This window comes from Sinocyclocheilus rhinocerous, unplaced genomic scaffold, assembly GCF_001515625.1.
Source record: "Sinocyclocheilus rhinocerous isolate Xijiao unplaced genomic scaffold, SAMN03320098_v1.1 scaffold515, whole genome shotgun sequence".
Classification (NCBI taxonomy): Eukaryota; Metazoa; Chordata; class Actinopteri; order Cypriniformes; family Cyprinidae; genus Sinocyclocheilus; species Sinocyclocheilus rhinocerous.
This window is the reverse complement of record NW_015660140.1, coordinates 640,751-662,254: the sequence shown is the minus strand read 5'-3', so window position 1 is coordinate 662,254 and position 21,504 is coordinate 640,751. Positions and strand designations below refer to the sequence as shown.

Sequence of the window (21,504 nt, the reverse complement as noted above, 5' to 3'; positions counted from 1 at the left end):
CTCTTGTTGTTCCGTGGACCAATGAGATTGCACGGTTCCACTGACGTCATGAAAGTCATATTGGCGTGAAAGTAACTATTCAAATTGTGTTTCAGTTTTGAATTCGTTTTAAATTCTTTAATCTTCTATTATCTGATAGAAGATATTAGAATTATTAGATATTATAAAAAACGTTGGCCATGACTTCTTTCTCATAGCTTTCTTTCTTTCTTTCTTTTTAATGCAGTGCATACTGCAAATAAATGAATAAATGAAATGTAGGAATAAATGATCACAGAAAATGTAGGAATTTAGGGAATATTTTAATTGTACCAAAATACAACACACATTTTATAAAAGTATTTACATAGTAAATATGAAAAGCCAAAGAAAATAGTATAAGAACTACAAAAACTACAGAAAATATAGAAAAAAATATATACACAGATGATGTGAAGAAAAAATATGCCAAGATGATCTATTGTAGTATATTAAAAACAAAACAAAACAAAACAAAAAAATTAAAACATTGTCAGTGTCCTGCACTGAAGAGTGCCAGTTTGCCTGTTACAGTCTCAATATTATAAACAAATGATCATGTGTCAAGAGTTTGTGTGATCTTAAAAACATCCTTCCCATATGCAAAAAGGGGGGGGGGGGCATTTTGAATGAGAGACCTAATCTCTAAATAGGCTTTTCTTGTGTTATTAATCAATACAAACTGCATAGTTTAAGTTACAGTACAACTTGCAGCGAATCATAAAAACTTCGAGTGTTATGGACATGTTTTAAATGTTTTAGCACCTTGTTTAGCACCTTAACAACAGGGTATTTGTGTCTCTTTACACAGTGGTTGCTTGATAATACAACAAATACAGACATAGCTGCTCGTGGTTCATAAAGCTCAGATGTGCAAGATTTCCTGAGAAGAAATAAGATTAATCAGACATTTTTGAGGTGAAAGGAAGAGAAATGCCTGGGGAACAAGAACTTAGGTTACATAGTACAGTTCCTCGTTATGAAAAAGTAGGGATATTACACTGTGTGCTTTAGACCAGAGTGTGAGAAGCTGTTGTAAGAGACAGAAAAGTTTCCTGAGGGTTTATGGCATGCTACATCCAAAGAAGTCTGCACCAACGTAGCGTGGGTAACCTTCCAAAACCTTACGTTGAACTGGGTCAAACTTCCAGTACTGTCGGCGACTGATGAAGACGGCAAAGCCTGTGGAGTATATAACAGTTCGCGAGAAAATGAATTAATGGGAAACCCTTAATAAACCAATGTTGTAATATTGCAGAATATTGCACAACTATATACTAAGTAATTATAAATCAAAAATATGAGTGTGCACAAATGTGTGGTAACAAAACAACTCAAACTTGACTCAAAACAAATGTCACTGACTATTGCTGCTGAAATATCGCCCTCTTCTGTCAGAGGTCTGTCACACTCACCAATTAAAATGGGCAGAACAGACTGATCAAATGACCACCTTTTTTCAAGGAAGCTATTAGGACGCTATTCTTGACTGAGTGACTTTGTGAACATGACCTACTCCATCTTTTTCAGTCACTTTGACCCATAAACACATTTTGTGTTTATCCACTAAAAAAGTCTCAGTTATTTAGGCCTACTATGTTGTAGAAACTGTGTTTTCTGGGTCAGAGTGACTTCAAATGATGCAGCAGGACACATGTTCATGTGTGGCTTCAAATAGAAATAGATCTATATTCCAAAAACACAGACTGTTCTGAGATGTACATACTTACAAAAATAATATTTTGGGGGGATTTTGTCAAGAATGATAATTGAGACAATATATTTAAGACAAGTGTATTTTGTGATGGTATCGTGGCTGGTTTAGGCCTGATGACTAGCAAAGTTTTTCATATTCTTTATATTCTGTGTGGTGGTCAGTTCACAGCAGTGACTTTTCCATGTAAGTTCAATTGATTTCCACTGTCTTCCATTATAAGGTTATTTTTACAAACCTTATTAGATGTATGCATCACCTTTTATATCAAATTCTTATATTTCATCGATAAATTCAATAAGAAAAATAAGACACAAATCGGTGGTTATGAATCAATGAATTCAGTATCAACACAATCCATCTTTGCACTGCAGGGCTGGCATCTGAAGTAGCATTTAGATGTATTTACACAGAATGCTTAAAGCAGCTCAAAAATGCATTTACACTGCAATTACAACTGCATAAATAATTATAAGTAATTATAATGAGATTAATGATTTAAAATACAATTTTTAATATTTAAATATAACATTTTATTGAAAGCTTACTTTAAATATTAAAATATTTCAATATTAACTAAAACGGCCAGTAGGTGGAGACAAGTCTCTTAATATTTTGTTGATACTGATTTCATTTGATTCATAACCACTGATTTGTCTTATTCTTCTTATTGAATTTGTTGATGAAATCTAAGAATTTGGCATAAAAGGTGATGCATACATCTAATAAGGTTTGAAAAAAAAAAACTTAATAATAGAAAGCAATTTAAGTCTCTTACTATTAGTCACTTAGTCACATTCAGAAAAGAAAAAGTGACTTTTGAATGGTCCATTGAGTCAGTCACTCAATTGATTCATTAAAAAACGCAGATTCAACAAACTTTCTTAACGTACATAACCTGATTTCTTTCATATTAATATTAACATTCACTAATATCTATTAAAAAGGCTGAGCTGGAAGTACCATGCACATCCTGGAAGGCGGCGTCAATCTCATCAGGGATGCCCCACCAGTCCTGCTGGATGCTGCGTGGGAAGGCCGTGTCCACTCTGTTCTCTTGGGAATCCAAACGCCAGTAGTTTCCTGATTTGAAGAAGTATGTATGGTGGCCGTGGTGCTCCTTTAAGCGCAGTGCAGCCTGAATGTCCATGACAGGAAGTCCTATAGTCTGCAGAGGGTCCGGTCCTTTTATCTTGTGTTCTGCATCAAACACCCAGTAGTTGGAACCTAACAGAGGACATAACGGAAAAAGTACATATGAGTAAAGAGTAAATATGACTGCGTTAATGTAGTATTTTAATTCAACATAACTATCACTTTATTCCATTTTATTATTATTTATTATTCCTATTATTTGTTATCGATCTTCAAATTCATTGCACGTTGGTAAAACAAAGGCCAATAATGATAAGACTCCATCGGAAGAATTTGTCTTAAATGACACAATTTAATACTACACCGTATTAAACATTTGTTCAGTGTATTAATTTATGGTATGTATTAGTCTATCTGCATGTTCAAAGTCAGCATGAAATAGAAATATACATATTTTTCAGCCTTTTGAATGATATACATTATTCTAAGATGGCTTAAAAAAAATTTTTTAAACAGCAGTTAGCATATAAATCAGTATAGAGAGCACTGAAAGACAGTAAATAATCCTAATTGGTATACAGATCACAATGTTTAGACTATTTATGGCCTTAAATGATGGAAAAGTGAATTTAAGCTGTTTTAATGCTTTTTAAGGTTCTATAAAATTATCTTGAGTGATTATCCTTACATGTGCTCCCTCTAGTGGTAAATAGATAAAGTACATTTAAAGCAACATACGACATTTTTGACTCACTGAACCGATGCTATTCCTGTTCTAAATGCAGAGTAAAGTTTAACCCAAATTTTCAGTCTTGAAATTGTACATTTCATTCTGTGAAATTCACAAGTACCATCATAGCTACAATAACCACATATAAGTGTACAGTCGTTTAGGTACTGCGCTGCACAACACAACACATGTATTCATCTGTTGTTAGCAGCATGTGTTCTGCGTGCTCGTGTTTAATCATGCCCTGCATTAAAGGCACAAAGAAGGATGCTTTAGATATGGGTCAAGGGGAAGTACCGCACCACCCATCACCATAGATATGTATATAACCAGGCCTGTCTGATCCTGTCCTGCAACCACAAATCACCAGCCATTCAGCCACCGGTGCTGAACTCACCCACCTTCAAAGAACCAGATATTGCCCTTTTTGTCTTCATAGGCGGCGCCTATTTTCTCTGGAATGCCCCTCCAGTGTCGAGAGGCCAGGGCAGGGTATCCCGCCTGCAGACGGCCCTCCCTGATGCGCCAGGCATAACTGGCCTTGAAGAAGAACAATTCCCCACGGATTACAGACACAGCATCGAAGTCTGTGTGACAAGCGTCAGGCTACAAACAGTGACAGCGAGAGGAGATGGGATAACGAGAGTGAGAATGAAGGGAATATATAGATAAACTAATATGAAATATGTGATGTTTTTGGAATATTTTGGGTTTAATACAATAATAGTTATAACACAAATACAACTGTAATATAATTGTAACATTAATAATGATTACCACAAAAAAAAAAATTATGAATTGCCTCTGGTTTTCGTAAAAAAAAATGACACAATTAAATTGAAAAATTACACAATTAAAAAATGTAATTGTTATTTTTTTGTGGTAATCATCAACATTACACCAAAAATGCTGTTGATGTTGCCGTTGACATTCTTTTAAATGTTTCATTTTGCCAGTGTTTAAATGTTCAGGGACTCACTGCACTGGTGATAATCTCATTGGTTTCTGTAGGGATTTGGAGCGGGGCTTGCGGCCGGGGGCCGTAGAGGTATTGAATCCCTTTCTTGTCATCCTCACTGAGTTGGAGAGGATAAGAGAAGCTGTAAAATGGGGACATTATGGCTCCAGGCTCCAGAGAATGCTGTAGACCCAGGACATGACCAAACTCATGTGCTGCCACCTGAAGAAGATCAGTTCCTGTAGGATGACATTTAAAATGAGGCTTTTTCAGACAAATATGAGTTGACTTTTATATCTGATCTCAAGGAATGCCTGTCAGTTGGTTTGTTCTGATCTGTTTGTTCAGACGGGGTCTGGTGCAATCTACATTGGTGACTGTAGTACATCGGTTAATGATGTAAGCGTCAACGCAATGCCAGGAGACTTTCTCATTCAACAGCTGAGTAGCTGTCAGTGTGGAATGAGAGGACGGAAAACCAGACATCTTGCCTCTGCTCGTGTCTTTGATGACATCTCACTGTGAACTTAAAAGGTGGATTGAGCAACCTTACAAAATAACACACACTTTGTATGATGTCATGCATTTATATGATAAAAACAGATCTGAATCTCTCTAATCAGTTTAATCGGTCAAATCTTATATGGATGTGAACTGGGTTTGAGATTGGAGCCAGATATGCAAAAAAAATAAAAAATTCCGCATCCAAACTTTCCAGGTAATTTTTTGAAAACAGAATCTATAACACATTCACTGATTCGTTCTCAACAATGCATGATATCTGTATCAGAGATTTACAGTTTTCCAAGTGAGTGGCAGGCAGTGAAGCAGTAAGTTGTATCTTTACAACTTACCAAGTTCATTGCCCACCGTCCAGGACTCATCATAATCAAAATGAATGTCTCCCTCCCGGTGTGTCCTTGGGAAAAAAGCATGAGCCAGGATCCCACCGGGGCCATCAAAGGGCAAATTATCACCATGCCAGTACCTAATATGGGAAACACAGACATACTGTATATACTGTATGTGTGCTATCTGGGATCTTTGAATTACAGTAGGACTATTGCATAAAAATAAACAATTATGTTAAAGCACTAGATTCACCATTTATATTTATGACTGGAACTAAATATACAGTGTTAATTGTTTTCTGCCAGTATTCATGTAGTAGAAAACAGACTGACTTAAGAGCTATTGGATGTGATGTGATATGATTTGATATGTGATATATTTTAAATTTGTTCACTTAAGATTTTTTTAGTCTTATACCTAAAGACATAAATATGAAAATCTGAAATTAATATAAAATATTTCTATATTAAATTATGTAGACTCGTGTGATATACAGGCAATTTTTATATCAGTGATCAAGAAAAATCTTTTTTTTTTTCCTAGATAAAGGTGGTCACCTCTCATGGTGGCTGCTATATTGTACTTTACTGTACTGGACTACCACTCAAAAGTTTAGAGTCTGTAAGATTTTATTTTTTTTAAACAAGGATGCACTGATCAGAAGTGATAGTAAATAAATTTGTAATTTTACACAATATTTCTTTTTTAAATAAATGCTGTTCTTGCTATTCATCAAAGAATCCTGGAAAAAATGTATCAGAGTTTCCACAAAAATATTAAGCAGCACAACTGTTTTCAACATTTATAATATAAGAAATGTGACCCTGGACCAAAAAAAAACTCTATCATGGTTTCCACAAAAGTATTAATCAGCACAGTTGTTTTCAACATTGATAATGAGAAGAAATGTGAGAAGAAAATCAGAAAATGATTTCTGAAGGATCATGTGACACTGAAGACTGGAATAATGGCTGATAAAATTTCAGTTTGGCCATTACAGGAATAAATTACATTTTAAAATATATTCAAATAGAAAACAGTTACTAATAATATTTCAAATATTACTGTATTTGTATTTCAAATAAATGCAGCCTTGGAGAGCATAAGAGCCTTCTTTCAAAAACATAAAAAAAATCATACCAACATACCGTAGTATATATTATACATCATTATATTGTATTGCACTCTACTGTATTATACTATATTGTACCATTCTTTACTATGTTGCATTGTACTTTACTATACTGTGCTGTACTATACTATCATACTATACTGAATACTATACTAGTACTCACTTTATCTTGTAACACTTGTATTATTGGACAGTTGTTTGCAGGATAAATTAATCAAGGATGACAAATACACCTGTGAAGAGGGTATTTCAGAAACAATTTACTGAGAATATGATTTTGCATGGCACTCATGTGTCATTCTGAAATTCACCAGACTGCTGTCATATCAGTTGTTTAAGAAGACGAACAGGAGCCAGAGACCAAAAGCAAAAATGACTTAATGCACTTTTAAACTGCTTCACTCTGCTACACCTAAGCATATTGAGACATGATTTTTTTTTTGTTACCTTGCGAAGTCAATTATTATGTCGGCCTCTTGGTTGATGACCTCAGTAAAGGTGAGGGGCGTAACGTCACTCCAAATCTTGAGAGCTTCCCGTAAAACCCGCCTCACTTTATCCTCACTCATCTGCCACGGGAAGCGCTGGATTCTGAACACACATGGCCACAGTCATACTCAAAGTTTATCAACAAAACACACATGATCACGTCTGCATACACACATTGTGTTACAGACCACCGGCCTTTCACTGCTGGACCACCAACCGACACAAACCCACATCAGAGACCACCAGTGATTCATCTTTATTATTCATCACCATAGGCATCTGTCTGGTGAGCATGTCACATGATCTCATAATGTGCTTTGAATGGTTGTTTTATGAGCATAACGAAACTGTGGTTTCGGTGGTATTATGTGTGTAGCTTCATGACCCAGTTCTCTGACAGGAGCAGAACTCACCCCTCAGGGATCATGTAACCTCAGACAAGTATCAGACTGTTCTGGATCTTCACTTACAATTTGGGCATGATTAACCTTTTATTATATTCATTTGCACAAAGGTGAGCACTTAATTACGCATTCTTCAAATATTTATGTCAAACAGCAGTAATCATCCACATAGCTCAAGTTAAGAGGAACTTAAGCTGTTTCTACTTGTATCTGAAAAGATTTAGAAATGCACATTTTAATAAAGGAAGCCAAGCTTTATCAGAGGGCCCACACACCTGTCTGTGTTAAGGAATGTGTCTTGATTCAGCCCCTCAAGCTTAAGATTTTTGATACCATTTCGAATGCTTGTGTCTTTGTGAAATGGATCCTTTTCACAATTCCAAGGTTCTCAGAAGTCAAACTCAGAACTCGTCATAGTTGACCACACTTCTATAGTGGTGAATGAAACTACAATAAATATACTTTTTGCTTTCCCATTTGCTTTAATTGCATAGGAAAAAACTCCACAATAGTGTTTCAATGACTTTCCAAAAGAGAAACAAAACATAGTGAGATTGATTATGAGGCTGAGAAGAGAGAAAGATGTCAGATTTGCTGTAAATCCCTCAGTCGTTGTGTAGAAACCCCTTCACATCAGCGTAAACTAGATTTCTGTAAATGAAGAAAAGATCTTGATCTAAGATCTAAGCTTACACACTAAAGTTACACAGTTGGTTTATAGGCTAATATAATTATATGTTATTATATTATTATATCAAACCTGGGGAAAGAGACGTGCATTTGGGGAGTGAATTATTCATGAGATATCTTGTCAATTTAATCAGGTGAATGCACAGTGTATGTTGTCTTTTTTTTATAATTGTTACAGCAGATTACAAATGAAAAAAAGAAATAATCAGAAGGAAAATAATGCAGCCGACTGAAAAGAGCTCTTGCCATAGTTATTTGTGTTATATCATGTCACATTAAAATACCAATTTTAAAATAGAACATGGAGGAAACTTTTGAACTCATTCAGTCAAATTGACAAATACGGATTATTTGTAGCACAATTTAATGATTTGAAGTCATTTGTTTCAGTCTTTTTGACATGACCAAACTGAAAGCGCGTCCCATAATTTAAAATGCAGGAGGCTCGTTAGGAAAATGGTGGATATATTACTTAGAATTCAAATTAATTATCTTGTTTTCCTTGTACATCTTACTTGTAAGTGAGGTCAGTTTTTGGCCAGCGTCCTCCAAAAATCACAAAGCGTTTCTGTCGGGGGTGACTGCTGAGATGCACCTCTCTCTGGTCGGGGTAGTCTGGGACGCCACAGCGTGCTGGACCTGCACCCCCGGAGCTGTTCCTGAGTTGGGTGTTGAGCTGTGGCTCATCTTTTGGCAGTGCTCGAGGTTTGAATGTGTCCTGAGGGTGTGGGACCCTGTCTCTCCTCTTTTCAGAGAGGGAATGAGGAGTCTGTGACAAACCCTGTGATGGAAAGATGGAAGACATGCATGAAATGAATTGCAACAATCGACACTGATTTGCTCAAGAAATACTCATGTTAATAGCTAGTACTCATGCTAATATCGGTTAGCTAGTTAGTTAGTTAGCATAACTACACCATTATGACCGATGCAAATTCAGCTTTGCCATCACAGGAATAAATCACACTTTAAAATACTTTAAAATAGAAAACAGTTTTAAACTGCAATATTTCACAATATTGACATTTATTTAACGAAAGTCTGTTTGTCTCAAACATCATAAAATGACATTAGATTAAAAAAACATACTGTACCCGTTTGGAAAGGCCACAGTTTATGATAATAAACATCTTGCACGTTAATGAACATTAAATAAAAACAAACAAGCCAAACCGCTCTAATCTGATACAAAAAGCTTACTGTGGGATATGATTGCGGATGGACTGCTTAGTGTCCCTAAACATTCTTTGGAGGAAATGGTTGTTCATTAACATGGGCGTTAAAGACAGAGAAAAATGCCGTGGGCAGCATTGTGGCGCTTTCAGGCAGAATTATGAGCATTTATAGATGCTTTAAACTTCAGGATGTTTCGTCTTTCATTTACAGTGCTCACCTTTTACCCACTTACAGAAAAATGTCTAAATAAATACTATATTTACATGAAATCAACATTTAGTTCAAAAAGCTAAACATGTTAAGATTTGAAGAATTTACAACAAGCTGTTATATTGTGAGATGCAAATTTGAAAGTTATCCTAATGTCTTCCTTTGGACTAAGAGGAAAAACACAGTTCTGACAAGGTGCCCTTGTTTTTCTTCTTGACTGGTTTACAACATATTATAAAATGTTTAGGACTTTTGCAAAGAAACAGCAAACAGGCTAAACGTTTTCCCCTCAGTGACCCCGTGTCTCTCTCCCAGGGACGGCGGCACAGCGGTGACTCCTCATGCGTGAGGCAGAGCTGCTATATTGGAGACAAAGCCCAGCAGGAACTGTGGAATGTGCCCTGGTCTCTGAGTGAGACTTTCTACCAGCATGCATTGCTGATTTCCAACATGTGCACGTAGACAAGTTCATTAAATATATATAGATAAAGAAAAGAAAACATTTAGGTCAAAACACATAAGCCAAGTTATTAGAAATGTACTCTTTGTATTTATGTTGGTGTCATATGGTTTTGCAAAACATTTTTAGCTTTTTCAACAAAATTTATGTTTACAGTTACAGTATATTATGTTCATATGTATCATAAAACAAAAAACATATTGATAACATTTTGAATGTCAGTGAACACACCTTAATCATTATTAACGCGTTAAGTTTTAATGATTTTTTCAAGGTAAAAGTGTTTTGTTTGTTTTTTTACAAATATGATAAATAATATATTTACAAATTATTAAGTTTTTTGGGGAGTTGCACCACATGAAATTTTAGTCTTGAATCCTCGTACTCAAAATTATCTAATATTTTAAAGGGATAGGTCACCCAAATATGAAAATTCTGTCATTATTACTCACCCTCATGTCATTTCAAACCCACAAGACATCTTCGAAACACAAATTAATATTAATAAAAAAAATTATACATTTTATATTAATATGCAAATTAAAATATATTTTTGATGAAATCTGAGAGCTTTCTGACCCTGTATAGAAAGCAACGCAACTGACACGTTCAAGGCCCAGAAAGTAAGAACATCATTAAAATAGTCCATGTGACATCAGCAGTTCAACTGTAATGTTATGAAGCTTTCTGTAATGTCAGAAAGCTCTCGGATTTCATCAAAAATATCTTAATTTGTGTTCTGAAGATGAACAAAGGGCTTACGTTTTGGAATGACATGAGGGTGAGTAATTAATGGCAGAATTTTCGTTTTTGGGTAAACTATCCTTTTAAGTGACACATTGACCTAGAAGGCATCATTAAATGACTTGGTTAAAATGTATGCTTTTTTTCCCCCCTGCATGTTTCCGCTTGTTGGTTTGATTTAGTTTTTTTAAATGTTTAATAAGCAATGACACAGTCAAAGCAGATTCTTACAATATTAAAAAAAAAATTTTTTTTTATTAAAAATAAAAGATTGTACCAAACTATTACTAAGGTTTTTTTTTTTTCAGGAATTTCAATATTTTTTTTCTTCATTATAATATCAGGAAGGTTGTATCAACCTGATACTTTATTATTTTAATGCATTAAAAACTATTTTAATGCACAAATTCAAATCAGGCTCCTCGTACAGCTGATGAAACATCAATATAAGCACTTACACTGTACAGCTTAATCTAATCTCATGAACCAATCTGGATATAAAATGTTAATGAAATTCAAACCAGATGCTTGAATAAATTTCAGTTGTTTATATCACCATAACATCCAACTGCATCGTGACTCCTGACCTACGAGTGGGCGAGATCTGCCATTACCCTGGAATAACACACACATTCCACTTCTGGCACACACAAGATTAGGTGCTTTTTGCATTTTTTTTCATACGATGCAAGTTTCAAGAACTACAGTTCAAAGCGTATATTTGACCCACTTCTAAAAAAATGGAGGGCAAGTTAGGACACATTTGGCTATACTATGCAGGGGGGAATGAAGTCAACACAATAGGTTGCTATTTCTTATGTGTGTGTGTAATAATCTATAGAGAAAGCATTGCCCAAGGTGTCTTGATGTTCTGCCAAAACGCAATCCCCAAAGTTTAAGCAGTTTATTTCATTAAATGTCTGAGGAGATTAAAGCAACAAAATTGCAGTACACAAAATAGAAATCAAGGCTGCAGTATGCACTGATAAAAAGCCTAGAGGTAGTGGCATGATGTGGAAAGAAATGCTATGCGTATTTTTCTGCTGATACTGGACGCAAGATCAGAGTGAATTTTGAAATAAGTGTGAGAATGTAGCTGTCCACTTTTGTCTGCACTGTTTAAATGAACCGTCTGACCCTAAAGCTACTGAAAATACCTTTTTAGAGTGGGATCAAAATTCTGGGTCAGTGCTTAATAGGTTCACAGACATCAGACAGGGAGAGAAAAACTTGTCTCAGTGAGTTTGAAAGCTAGCCAACAATGCTTTCTGATTCATTTTTTTAATGCTGGAAATACTCTGAGTCAGCGTTTTGCCTGTAGTTTGACATAATTCATGTTTCAGATAAGCCCCCCAGACAAAGCCAAGTTATAAATGCTGCCGTCTCCTTTCATGTGTGGTTAAATTCACTAGTTGGGTCTGTGCTTGAGCCTCACTCTCATACAACACTGCCTGTCCCAGCGTAGAGCTCCCACGTCCCCCCGCCTCTCTCTCGTGTTAACACATGCTTTCAGCTCCCACAGAGGAAATCCTGATAAGAGGTCCTGGCATGGTGCAACTGAGAGCTGTGTTTGTCCTTATGTGCTGTACTTCAGAACCCTGTCCAAAAATAAAAACACCAGCAGAGTTCCAGATTTACTGAGTTCAGGCTAATGATATCTGAACTGTTGAGAAACAGCGGCCTTTGTTTGGCAAGATTGACAAGAAATAGTCATATTGTGTGAATATGGGACCATTATGTTGAATTTCTTAAACAAATGGCAAAATAAAAAGCTGAGACTTTGTTTCATACCAAAAGTAACCTGCTCTGTCTTGTCTGTCAGTTTCCTCTTTGCTCTGCGATGTATCTTTCACTACGTGAGAACATGATGGCGTGAGAGCAGCATGGCTTGTAGGGCATAGCAACAGTAAATAAGGGGGGGCAGGTATTCTGACAATTTGTGCTACCCTGTCAGATTTTGCTATAACAGTTGGTAGCATAATTCAACAGCAAAAAATGCTACCTATCAGATTTTGCTTCCAGCATGATATTAATGTGGTGTGAGGCTTCATTAATGTGTACACCTACCCCAACCCTAAACCTACCCTTACAGTATTAAAAATACAGCTTTGGTAGCATAATCTGATAGGTGGCATTATTTGTTAGAACACGGGTCTTTGCGAAGGGTCAATTGGCAGCAATTGTGACAAATTAATTTCTACATTTACCTCATTCTCTTTACAAAAAGCAAAAATATGAGTTACAGTGAAGCACTTACACTGGAAGTGAATTGGGCCAAGACATAAACATCAAAATACTCACTGGCTGCATCCAAATTCACATACTCTCTGAGGAGGTACTTCACTGACAGTAGTAAGTCATCCGCTTACTTTTATTTTCGCCTACTGCTTCAAGAATACTATAAATCTTGACATACTACTGTTGTCACATTCTGTTGTTTTTTTTGTTTTATTTTACTATATAGTAAGGAAGTACGCATATTTGGATGCACAGCCACTGTTTTAACAGTATAGTCACAAGATGCAAACTACATGTTTGTTTTCATTCAAAAAATCACTGACTAACCTTTATTATGTAAATTTACAACAAATTTTTCAAATTTAGCTCATAACAAACATAATGGTGTAAACCCTAATATGACCATAAAATCAAGAGGAATTTACTGTGCAAATAATACACAGGTTTTAAAATTAAAATAAATGTAATTACAAAATTTTCACATTTCTGCTTTTAAAAACTTTTTAAGTCCCTCACTGTAACCTTGATTTATGCTTTTAATAAGGATACAACTTGAATTTTTTTTTTAGGTTATAACCTTTGACACAAATGCTGTTATTTGAGTTTAACTTGTACTGAACACCAGTTTCGAAACAATCATTAGGCCTACTTTTCTCACTTTAGTGACTAGTACCTTGAAAATTACACATATCACCTTTAAGAAACATCTAAATCAACTCATAAAGCAAGATTATTTCAGGACCAACTGAGTAAAGGTCTCCATGAAATGATAAACTGGGCTTAGTACTTTAAGTAAAAGCATCATGCATGTTGGAATATTGTTTGATTTAGTAAGATAGCTGTCGACCCCTCATCTTTCCACATTTATCAAGTGCTTAAATTAGTCTTCTGACCCTAAATAAAACATTCTGGATGGGTAGAGTGCAGGATCAAAGATCTGGGTCACTGTCCAATCTGGTTTACAGACATCAGACAGGGAGAGAAAAAAGAAAAGCTAATCCTTACATCAACATATCACAACTCTTCATGACAAGATAAATTAAGCTTTAAAGGATTACCATTTGAACAAATATTCACAGGTAAATCCCCTAGAATCTGCAGCTGACTTGGGAGTGATGAGGGGTCCAGTGCAGGATTAAAGGAGACTTTTATGTATGCTTTGAGTGATAAGCTCCCAGATACAGTGTATGCACCAGTGCTCATGTTAAACTTTATCCCCAGCAGCTCAAGTCCTCTGTCTACCAGCAATAGCAAATGTTTCAAGTTTGGATCAACGCTTGAACGACTTTGGCACTTGGCTTATTCACATAAACCCATTTTTTCCCTCTCCCACACACACATATTCCTGCTCTGACACATCCAAGAAGTCATGAAACTGATCACGCTTTCCTTGAATGACCCTGTCAAAATCTTAGCAGGGGCATTTCCCAACCAGTTAAGGTGAGTGAATCACCTGACCCAATAACCTTGAACTGCTAGACTCTAAAACACAATGTTGTATGTGATGGAAACGCTGTTTGGGTTGCAGGTGAATTCACTCATACTTCAGAGGTCATATTACAGAAACTTCCCATTTTAAAGCTACAATATGAAACCTCTAGCGTTTTTTTAGTGTAATTATGTGAGTTTGGCTTCCGCTTGGCTATGCTATTGTGTGTACCTGTGTACCTATAGCAAAAGTCATTAACGACATCTGAATTCCCACTCTTTTCCTCAAAATAAATTAGAAAAGTATATATCAAAAATAAAATTTAAAAAAGCATGTAAGCCAGACCAGACAAACCTTTTCTTTATTTATGAGCATGACGTGAACACACAGGCTAAGGAAAAATGGCGAAAGTATAACATTTCCTGTGAAGTCTTAAGATAAGGTATGATACGTGCAATGACTTCAAAGAGACAATCTCATGATTAGCCTACTAAACAGATAAGCATCAGTATCTTAAGCACTTACATTCGTTGAATTTGATCATATATAGCCTACTTGTATTTTTTTTACAGACGTTTTATTAAACTCAATAATATAAACCTTACACCAAATTACAGCAGACAAATTTATTTTTTGCAAAAAATGAAAACAATATTACATAAGCACCTACAGATCCAATAAAACTGCTCTTATACAGCACAGTCCCAGTACAGGAGTGTATTAACCAGTCTTTTTTTGTTTTTTAAAAATCCCAATTTTTTTGTGGCGCTCCACTAATACAATAAACTAGCAAATAATGCTTAACCACTGCATTGACAACTTTTATGCATTTGTTATGCTTCCCATATTCAGGCATTCAACCTTAACTAAAAGTTAATTGAAAATTACATGACTCAAGCGGTGTAAATATTAAACTGCATATATTAACCTCAAATAAATGGTATGAATGAACTGTGTATCCTAGAGCCTCCTCCTTTGCCAGTATTTTCTGCTCCTGATGACCGGGTTAAAAGTGAAAATGACATGGGTATGTGAAAATAATAAAAATAAACAAGCTCGGCTCGGCTAATGTCCGTCCCATGCACTGAAAGCTCTCTCCTCCACATCACGAGTAGACACGCCCCTTATTGCTGATTGGCTACAAGTTTGTTTTGCTATTCGGCCCGAATCAGTTTTCTAAAGTGTTTTTGAAAAATCACATACCCTGCCTTTAATAAAATAAACTTGAAGTATACTACTTTTTGGTAAGGGTTGGCATGGTTGACAAACTACATAATCTATTCTCTTTATGCAGTGGACGTGCCTGGGAACAAGAGGCCAAAATAATCATAACAGGGAAAAGGACAGTGCGGTTTCTGTGAGCAGACTATCACATTCCCTAAATTCTCTCTACAGTAGGCTATGCATCTGTGTGTGAGAGGGAGTGAGGGAGTGTGTGTCCCTCCAGATGGCACAGAAAAGACAAACTTGCCCATGCCTGCACAATCCCTCGCTCTTTTGTCATCGCAGAGAGAACAAACTGACAACATTATATATAAGTTTTACACTTGAGTCATCAAAAACACAAAACTAAAATCCATTCTTCAGATCACAAGAATGTGATGACAGGTTAGGTCATTTTAATAAGCAAACAAACACTTCAAATATAGGGCATAAACAGAAAGCCATAAAGAAAACAGTAAGCCTGAAAGTATATTTTGAGTTGAAAATACATTTATCAAGAGCATTTAGTGGCAGTTAAACAGTTAAATGAGATAAAGTTGCTCTGGTAAGCATTATTAAACTTGAATCATAAAAAGTGAACAAACCCAGATGAAACTGACAGGTTCTGGCTCATAATTGTAGAAGCTTCAGACGCTGGTTTACAATTTTTGATTAATGATGATGATGATGACCCAGTAACTGAGTCTGGTGCCAATAATCGTAGCAAGACAAAACTCAACAAATTGTGCTTTGTTCATGCTGATCTATTTGTATTTGCCATGTAGCATGAAAGTAAAATAAAAGGCATTTTATTAAACATTTTAAAGTAAAACTCAAACTTTAAACTTTTGTGGCAAGTTACAACTTTAGAGCAGCTAAATATAAAAGAACCACTTACTAAACAGCAGCCTACGGTTTTCAAGAGCTAGAATCAAACAATGCATCAAATGTGTGCATTAATAAACTCACCGGATGCTCTTTGTGCTTCATGAGTCCTCGTCCCTCATGCAAAGGCATGCATCTCGCGGTCAGGAGCACATGCAGAGCGAAAGCGCCTGACAGAAGCCCGGAGACCCGCATCCTCCTCCTGTAGCTCCGCTGCTGGAAGTGGAAGTGCCTGAGAAGGTTGTGGTGCAAGCTCGCGCGATGCCTGTGGACGACTGCTGCTGCGGAGACTGCACTTATTTATATGCAATTATTTCTTTGTTCTCTTTCCTCAAATACACCGCTTTTTTTTCTTATGGGCCGGAGTGACAATATTGCCCGATCTCACCACGTGACTTTTAACTCTTTTGCCTCTTGTGAGCGAATCAACTGAGCTCTATGGGACACTCGTTATAAAATACAGCCTCTACGTAGAGTGTAGAAAAACGACCTAATTTTGTGAGATCTCGACAACTTCCTAATTTAATTTCTACCTGGCCTTATTAATACATACATTTGCATGTTCTATAAATGTTTGACATTTTTGATAAAGCTACATGTAATTTACATTACAAAATAAATGCAGCTGTAATCAGTTACAGTTAATGAGAAAAAACGTGTTATTATAAAAATGTTAACGATTACAAAGGGGATTAAATTTAATTTTTTCCACACACACCCACATGCATATTTAATTGATTTCTTTCATAAATTGTATTGACTGCTTTAAAATATGAGACAATGTTTCAGGAGTTTAGGACACAGAATAGAACACGCTTATTCGATAACTGATTTATTTCCTATTTGGGTTTATTTATATGCTTTATTTTATAAGATTAACTGTTTTTTCCCCCAAGACATTGGCTATGCAAATATTTGATTTCAAAAACAGTAGCATATCATAGCTATTAAACTATTTCTTGTTATGATTTAAAATTTTAAACCCATTTATCCTCAGAAATTCTGAAAGTCAGAATGATCTCAAAGTAGAAGAGGCGTTAACGTCTGATTTTGTGGAGGCTGCACTTTAAAATTCAATTATAGGCTAATAATCTTAATTCAAGGGATGAATTAGGATTTTGAAAGTCTGTAAGGTTAACCCTACCTGGTTTAAATGTTTGAAAATGATTAACAGTTGAAATTTAGAAAATTTAGAAAAGTAATCAAAAAGTAATCAAATGTAATCAGTTAGCTACATTACTTTAATAAAGTAATTGAAATAGTTATACTACTTATTACATTTTAAATAGGGTAGCCTAACTTGTAAACTGAAACAATTCCAAAGTAACCTTCCCAACACTTGATGATATTATAATATAATACAATATAATGCATAGCCTATATGATGTTAGATTAATATAGGCTAGTTCAGAGGTGAGGGCCCATGCACCATCTCTGATCCGCGGTTTTGTCTCACTTTTTGAGTGATTATTTATTCACGTAAACAACAAAATAAACTCTCTGGCTGCATCCGAAATTGCATACTCTCTGTGTAGGAAGCCTATTTCTTTTGAATAAATAATTAGTGCACATGAAAAAAGTAGGCCTACGCACAGGGCCGTCCTTAGCTGACTAGTGCGAGGTAGGGAGTGGGGCCCCCCTCGGTCCGTTCGTCATCCGGGACTTTTCGCCTACTGTTTTATGAATACTGTGAATTCAGACAAACTACTCTTTTCAAAAACTTTTGGTTTTACATTAACTTGTGGTCAGATTTTGATCAGGTGAGGTAATGGAATGCAAGTTTTGACTTTCTGGGCTTCCTGTTTTCCTCTCCAACTCATTTGAAATTCTCCACTATGAGCTCATCCACATATGCAGGTGAACTACTAAATAGTAGGCCTAAAGAAGTATTTGATGTCAGATGCAGCCTCTCACACTTGAATGAACTGTAGTATATCAATTCATTCAGATTCAGTTTTTAGTAAATTACAAAAGATTAAACTCGATATTCTATGTTTTTTAGATATTTTCAATGGAAAAACCGGTTCAAACTCAACTCAGAGGTTTCTATTTCCCTGCTCCCCAAACACTAGAAAGAAACCCCTTTCAAATGCTAATAGAGAGAAACCTACTCTTAGCTACAGGCAAAATCATACTTTGATTGCATTCATTATTTTTTGCAACGTACTTAATTTTACATTCAACACCCCATTGAAGAATACTATGAAATCACACCATGCATGACTACTAACCACAAAAAAAACAAACAAAAAAAAGAATAAATTAATTAAAATCTCATTTTAGTTTACATGACAACAAGCCAATATAATACCTTATTGCCTCAAAAAAGAAACCCAGGCTTTTGAATTCTGTTTACAGAAGTGTTGAAAATACCACAGATCTTTGCACATTCTACATATGATTTTTTGTCAGTGTCTGTAATGAGAAACATACCATTGTTTTAGCTGTGATCAAGAGGTTGCAGCACAATACAATAATCACAAATATGAAGAACATGTTTGGTCAATCTTTCAAATCGGTCATTACAGATTAATAGGTTACATTATGAAAAGTGCTTATGTATGTCTAAGTTAATGTTTGAATTGCCTTTTTTACTCTGTATGGGAGTGTATCAAAATGCAGGTGCAGGAGAGCACAAAAACTAATGAGGCTTCATTTACTTTTAATGCCCCACCATGAGCCTCAGATGTTGTTTTTCAACATCTCAGATGAGGTAAGCCTCTTGGACTAAGGGCTCATAGCTTTGTCACTGCGTCAACCTACAATGCTTATGTAAGCACAACATTATCATCTTTGTTAAAGAAAGCTGCAGGAAAACATATTCACTTTCTCATATGGCCACATGAATGATGCAGTGATATGATACATGATATGGCAATTTTACATGCAAAGGTCATATAGGTGTATAGGTTAACCCCAGGAAAGTTCACCTGCATAGATGTGGATGAGCTCATGATAATTTCCCCAAATGAGTTGGAGAGGAAAACAAGAAGCCCAGATAGTCACAACTTGCATCCCATTACCTCGCCTGAATAAAATCTGACCACAAGGATGATGGGATGGAACTTTTTACCAATTAGATTAACATTACTAGTTGTTTAGCCTAAATACAATCAGTAAAATGTATATATCCATTTGTTAACATTAGTTATACATTAACACGAACTAACAAATAAAAATCCAAAGCATTTATTAATCATAGTTAATATTAATTTGAACATTTTAACAAAAGTTGTGTTAGTATAATTTAATGGACATAAGCTAAAAATTTAAAAACAATAACAATTATTAAAAAATACCTACTGTAATTTTATAAAACTGTAATCTATTGCTTATTTAATGTTAGATGATGCACTAACTAATGTTAACTAACATTAACATTAACTTGTTTATGTTACATGGGAAGGTTTTTATTTACTTATATTTAGACTATGAGAACATTTCAAGGCTCATTGAAGTAAATATTATCAAATTGAATGAGAATCAAATTCTCATTCAACTTCAAATTTATAAAATGATAGCAAAAGATTTTGAAGCGGTGTCATCTGCTATTCCTTGAATGATAACAAACAAAAATACTAATCCTTAAAAAGGCATATACAATTTTTTTCTTTGGGTTTGTTTAGAAAATGCATCACCAAATCAAGCACAAGCATTGCATGTCTCTCAGAACAATAAAAAAGTGAATCTGTTAATATCATCTTCCATTTATAGGAGAGAACATGGAGAAACAATCTCAGCCAGACTTTTACACAGACCTTATGGTTCTTATCTGCTATAATCTGGAACCACATGCCTTTTTAAATTCAAGCCAGACTTTGAGTGAAGTCTTGCTGGGAGCCTCAGCAGGAAAAACCCACTGGCCTCACCAGAACCATTATATTGATTCTTCCAAACCACGAGCGTTCTTTGTTTACTTCTCTTTGGAGTTTGATGGGGCTGTGGTGGATGATCTAACACTTAAACACAGAAAACAATGAAGAGTTAAATATGGTATTTGAAATTTGGGGTTGTGATTTCCCTATGCAGTGTAATATGATGTAAAGGTGTGTCAGTATACCATTACTGTGTATCAAAGGGTATATGCATCTCAATATTGTACTTTTCCTCTGAAATACAACACAAAACCAACAAGAACCCACTCTTTTAAAATCCAAACTGTGCACTCACAGCCTGACCTCACTGAGAAGGTCAACTCCAAGTCACACTAGAATGACCTTTGAGCTTGAATGCTTAGCAGTAATATAGGGCAAATGAGGATAGGATGTGCAACACAAAGTAACTTCTGATTTATCTCCATAATGGTTTTAGGAAGTTGCCTGGATATAATTATCAGTCTAGAGCAGTTTACGTGATTTAATTTGTATCTGATAATGACAATCCCCTGGTTCCCCTTACAGAAATAGCACTCCTTTGATGCTATGGAGCTTACGGATTTTCCATAATAGACTAAAAGATCATTATAACGTTCTCTCCAAGAAGGAAGTGAAATGATATGAGGGTGAGTAAATTCATTTTAATTTCTGGACATTTGATATACTACTCACTCACTGCTTTGCTCCAGAAGGTGCTGCTGTACTGACTTTTGAGTCAAATTTTTCTTTTGTGAAAAGAAAAAGTGTTCTTGCGCCATCATGTGGCAGAATTCTTCAATTAAAAATTATGAAACTTTCTGACCTGTCATTATAAGTGCACAATGGCTCTTTAAACCTGGAGGGCTTTTATAAATGTATATAAAGTAAAATATACAGTCAGATCTAAAACAGAAAAATCTGAATTTTATGATAGGCTATTCCAAAATTTCTAATTCTCTCTCTCTCTCTCTTTTTTTTTTTGTAAAGCATTTGATGCTGGAAAAATGCCTGTAAAATAAGAGCCTATAAGCATAAAAGTGCTGCATATGGATTTAAATGTACATTGCTGAAATTAGGCTACAGTAATAGGAGAAAATACATGTAATGGCGGGTAAAAAGACGATTGAATTACTGAAGGCGATTACTAAAAACAGGACATAAATCTAAAATATAAGCAGGTTTTGCCTATAAAAATCTGTCTAATTCTAATTTTTTGGTAGCCT

The 21,504-nt window shown here is 35.4% G+C and overlaps 1 protein-coding gene across 1 annotated transcript; it reads right to left on the bottom strand.

Moving 5' to 3' along the window:
* Positions 1–440: 440 nt before the first annotated feature.
* On the bottom strand, positions 441–16,831 carry LOC107724926 (stromelysin-3-like). Its single transcript, XM_016534031.1, has 8 exons — positions 16,512–16,831; positions 8,598–8,863; positions 6,947–7,090; positions 5,370–5,503; positions 4,537–4,754; positions 3,959–4,163; positions 2,696–2,959; positions 441–1,200 (listed from the first exon to the last, which is right to left on the bottom strand). The coding sequence occupies exons 1-8, from the start codon at positions 16,620–16,622 to the stop codon at positions 1,082–1,084; spliced, it is 1,461 nt and encodes a 486-aa protein (XP_016389517.1). The 5' UTR covers positions 16,623–16,831; the 3' UTR covers positions 441–1,081.
* Positions 16,832–21,504: the final 4,673 nt, after the last annotated feature.